Below are 4,640 nucleotides of genomic sequence, written 5' to 3' on the forward strand. Positions count from 1 at the left end.
AACAAAGAAAGAAGCCTAGCTTTCTCCCTGGAGAGTGTTTGTGAGTGGCAGATGTCAGGATATCTCTCCAATTCACACTCATTTTTACAGGTTTCAGAACTAGAGGAATCGACGAAAACCTTGAACACGCATTTGCAGTCTCCAGAAAACCGTGTGGCGGAACAGAATGGAGAGGTAGCAGCTGCGGATGTCCTTCAGCTTCAGAAGGATAACAGAGAGCTGGAACAGCAAATTGCAGAGAAAAACAAGGTGAGCAGAAGCAGCTGGTAGTCTTTTCCCTTTTAATTAGGAAGCCTAATAATTGGTGCTGCCCATGCCGCAGCCTCAGAAGGACAGGCTTACGAAAAGGGCAGATCCAGTTTGAGTCCAGTATTCTGCAAGTAAATTTCTTTTTCCCCCTGGATTGTGCAAGGATCCAGCACCAGTGGATAAAAGCTGCAGCCAGAATTGTAGGAATCCTTATCTGTTTTGGAGGAAAGATGCACCAGAGGATAGCATTTACAGCTTTCCTGCAGAGCCCTTTTGTGTGAATTCAGTTTACTTTCACGGTGTTGCCCCAAGAAAGCCCAGGTATCCTGTCAGGTGCCTGCTGACGTGTGCAGCTGGAAAGCCAAGGCTTGCTTCTTCAGAGCTGTCGGCGTTGTTTTGTTGGTTGCCGTGGGGTTTTGCTGTGGGTCACAGCGCGTCCTGACAGCGAATACGGTGTTAACGCTGCCCTTTGTGCTTACAGGTGATCAAGCAGCTGCAGCAAAGAATGACAGAACTCAAGAAAACCCTCCAGAAGGAGCTGGTAAGGGTTGGGGGTTTTCAGTCTCTTCCACTGGCGCTTACTGACACTTATTGCGCTGCTGATTCCAGGAGCTTGACTGCGAGCTGGAGCGTTAATTGTTATTACTAGGGATGTCTGCCGTTTCCTTGTGCTTGCAGGCAGATTGGTGAACTCTTAAATTACGGAATTACATTATTCCGAGTTGTTTATTGAATGGATTGTGTGACAGGTGGCCGTCATCACCCAGCTCTTGCTCTTGTAGCAGTTTTAGCTGCAGAAGGCCTGTGTTTGATAATCTTGGACATTTAATTCATTTCTGTAGCGTGAATGTCTGGGGTTGGGTGGCTACTTAGCTGCCATTCAGCCAGGCTTTACCGTGGGAGTGTATCTGCCCCAGGGAAAGCTCCCTTTAATCCCTCCTGCAATACTTTTCCTCTCCAAGAAAATACTCTTCTATTTTAAAAAAAAATCACCAGAGGTTTTAAAATACTCTGATGTCACTTTTGTTGAGCTTGACGGTTGTTTTGGAAAAGCCCACGTTTGAAAGGCGACGGTTGTTTTGGAAAAGCCCACCTTTGAAAGGCACAGAGCAGGTTAGTGAGAAAAGATGACGACCAGGCAATAGTTGCTACCATGGAGCCAGTTCCGTGCTGGTTTGGGTGACACGTAACGCCAGCAGCTACCAGCTTCGGCCCTGGAGTCTAGGGGAGAGGTGCAGCCACTTCTCTGCTCCGATCCCAGAAGGGATGGGGAGCTTGTCCTGTTGTTGCCCAGGTCATACCCACCTTGTGGATACAAGCTCTCTGTTAGGTGCGTTGGACCTGGATCCTCTCCCAGGGTCAACCGACAGAGTCTACAGTGAGCTTCTCTTTCTTTTTTTAGAAAATAAGGCCTGACAGTGAGATACCTGAAGTACGTGAAAAAGCAAATTCTGAAGTGCCTAATCCTTCTGTGACTGTCACAAACAACTCTGATTTAAATGACTCAAGGGAGATCAACTTTGAATACCTTAAACATGTTGTACTAAAATTCATGTCCTGCCGGGAATCTGAGGTAAAGATGTGCACTTGCCTTCTCTTCCTGGGTCGGTCTGTCTCTAGAGCTGCCACCTGATGCTGCTAAGGACACGTCTGTGCTAGCTCCGTACTTGTGCACGTAAAAAGCTGTTGGCTGGTTCAGCCCAGTGCAGCCAGACAGCCAGCAGTGATCTGGTTGGAATTACAGATTATTATGAATTAAATGAAAGGGAAATGTGAATTTTTAAGAGGTAGTTTGAAGCTACAAGGCGTTCCCTCTGCACTACTCGAGTTACATACTCCACATGCTTTTTAGAGTAGTTGTACATTTAAGAAAGAGCAAAAAACCCCAAGAAAAAGATAGACCCCACTTGCTGTTGATCTGTAGGAGGTAATTCCCTGTGCCTTGGGAGCTCCTTCACATTCTCCACATGGTGTCAAAAAAGTTAAAGGTTAAGAGGTCATGCCAACAATATGCTGTGTTTAATTGCAAGTCGGTGGGTAAGATCTAGAAATAATTCTGCAACTCCATGCTATCCCGAGCGCTTGATTCCTTTACTGACTCTGCACTGTGTGTCCAGTGTAGAATACTAGAATCACAGGTTGGGTTGGAAGGGACCTCAGAGCCCCCTGAGTCCCACCCCCTGCCACGGGCAGGGACACCTTCCATAGCCCAGGTTGCTCCAAGCCTCATCCAGCCTGGCCTTGGACACTTCCAGGGATGGGGCATCCACAGCTTCTCTGGGCAACCTCTTCCACCCTCTCCGTGAAGAAGTACTACAGAGCTCATGCACTGAAGTGTATATTTAAAACAGCGTGATTCTTTCCTGCCTACCTGCTGGTTTGATCAACTTTTTCAAAGCTTAAAAAAAGTAGGATGCCACAGGAGCCAGTCTCCTCTGTCCTAACTAACGAGGCTTTACTTAGTCCCTGTCTGTCGTCTTCCCCCAAAACACACAAACCAGTGGCAAAGAACAGAAAGCCAGGAAGCACAAAGAGGAGGTGCAGGCCATCCTAGTCTAGTGGAACTGGGGGAGCAGAAGGCTGCTGGTCCGCTCTTTGTGGTCGGGACTATAAAGTCTGTGACCAAACCGACAGAAACAAGGTGCAGCACCGTAGTCCAGAATCGAGAGCCCGAGCGCATCACAACCAACAAAATACTGTGGTTTCTTTCAGGCATTCCATCTAATTAAAGCTGTCTCCGTGTTACTGAACTTCTCACAAGAGGAAGAAAACATGCTTAAAGAAACTCTGGAGTACAAGGTAAGGGTTCTGCTCCACTTGTGGTCTCTGACGGGACTCTGGGACACCTCGGATAAAAATCCTTAGGTGCTGGGAGATCATGAAAAGTGTCTTTTCCAAAAGTTAGCTACAGTGGTAAATGTAATTTATTGTCAAAATGTTAGCTAATCACATACCAAAAATTGTCCATTTCGGTGAGGGAAATGCTTCCCAGTGCTTCAGAGGAGTAAGGGCACAGCTTTCCCAGTGGACTCAGTCCGTGGAGGGAAGGCAGAAGCTCCTTGCTGGACAGGGCAGCAAGCAGAATTCTTGGCTTGTCGTTTCGACACTGGGCTTAGACCCCCAGATCTGTTTCTCCTTCCCATTGCATAAAATGGGATCCCCTGTATGTCCCTGGCTACGTGGTCATAAATGAGTGCAAGGTCGTGAATGAGTGCTGCCTCAGGTCCTTCCGTGCCCTGCGTCCAGCTCTTGGGAAGCTGGAACTGTTCAGTCTGCAGATTTCCTCACTGTGTGCAGGGAACAGTGAACTGCTAGGTTGGCTACAGATACAGCACGTGTTTAAATGCCCGTAGATTTGTAACCTGTAATTATTTAAAGGAATACCTGTAAGTGTACTCTTCAGTCACCTTCACTTGTGGAAAATGCTTCCTGACTGGGTTGTGTGGAGCGCTCCTCACTTCAGTCTGGAGTCGGCGGCTCTCTTTCATGAGTAGCTCTTCCCATCAGATGACGGAAGAAGCATTTGTACTCTCTTTCAAATCTTCAGCTGCTACAAGTGTGACCTTGGCATAACGTGTGCTGTGCTTTCCTGCCCTAGATGTCGTGGTTCGGGTCGAAGCCAGCTCCGAAGGGCAGTATCCGGCCGTCTATCTCGAGCCCAAGGACGCTGTGGCCTTAAGGGAACCTGGAATTGGGCAGTCAGCATCTAGCCACTTCTTTCTGTGAAAAGAACGCCGAACACACTAATTCAGGTGTGTCTTAATCACTGTCATTGCAGTATTTTGTACGAGAACTTTAGACGCTGTTTACACAACTAATGCTGGGCGAGGAGAAACCTTCACTACGGAGCGAAGCGCCTGGGCTGGGCTGGGGAGCCCCGTCTCCACGGTGGCTGACGGGAGCCGGCTCCCCGTGCTCGTCCGTCCTGTTCCCTCGGCGCCGACGGCTGACGTTAACCTCACTGACACCGCTGCTGGCAGCCCAGGCGTCTCACGCATGCAGCCCTTGCGATGGGGGTTCCAGCATTTGGAGTTCTGGGAATGCTGGAGCTGAGTAACTCTAGGCGCAGCAAAGCTTGTCTCGGGGTGGAGAGGAACGTTGGCAGTACTGTGATGGGTTGAGCCTTTCGGAGGACGGGAGCGGGAGCTTTGACCGGAAGCGCAGCCTGCCTTGCCTTCTTCCACTGACACAGCTACCGGTTCGCTTTTTCATATCACTGTGTAATTTAGGGTGCGTACATCCTGGCCTGCAGTCCCGAAGGCTGCGCGTTGATGATTATTTAATTTGAGAGCACAACTTTCGAGTTGTCTGATTTTTACTTTTCTTAAAGAAAAATAATATTTAAAACGGTCTTAACTGTAGTACCTAACGCTCAGTCGCCTTGCAAACGA

At 48.6% G+C, this 4,640-nt stretch overlaps 1 protein-coding gene across 1 annotated transcript in view; it reads left to right on the forward strand.

Annotated features, from left to right (window-relative positions):
- The window catches only part of GOLGA1 (golgin A1), a 15,079-nt gene extending 11,151 nt beyond the window's left edge, over positions 1-3,928 (forward strand). Inside the window, exons 18-22 of the mRNA XM_010161221.1 lie at positions 91-249; positions 731-790; positions 1,652-1,822; positions 2,962-3,048; positions 3,848-3,928. Coding sequence (XP_010159523.1) covers positions 91-249; positions 731-790; positions 1,652-1,822; positions 2,962-3,048; positions 3,848-3,928 — 558 coding nt within the window. The remainder of the gene's footprint in view (positions 1-90; positions 250-730; positions 791-1,651; positions 1,823-2,961; positions 3,049-3,847) is intronic.
- The last annotated feature ends 712 nt before the right edge of the window (positions 3,929-4,640 follow it).

Source organism: Eurypyga helias, unplaced genomic scaffold (genome assembly GCF_000690775.1).
Source record: "Eurypyga helias isolate BGI_N326 unplaced genomic scaffold, ASM69077v1 scaffold22781, whole genome shotgun sequence".
NCBI classification, from domain to species: domain Eukaryota; kingdom Metazoa; phylum Chordata; class Aves; order Eurypygiformes; family Eurypygidae; genus Eurypyga; species Eurypyga helias.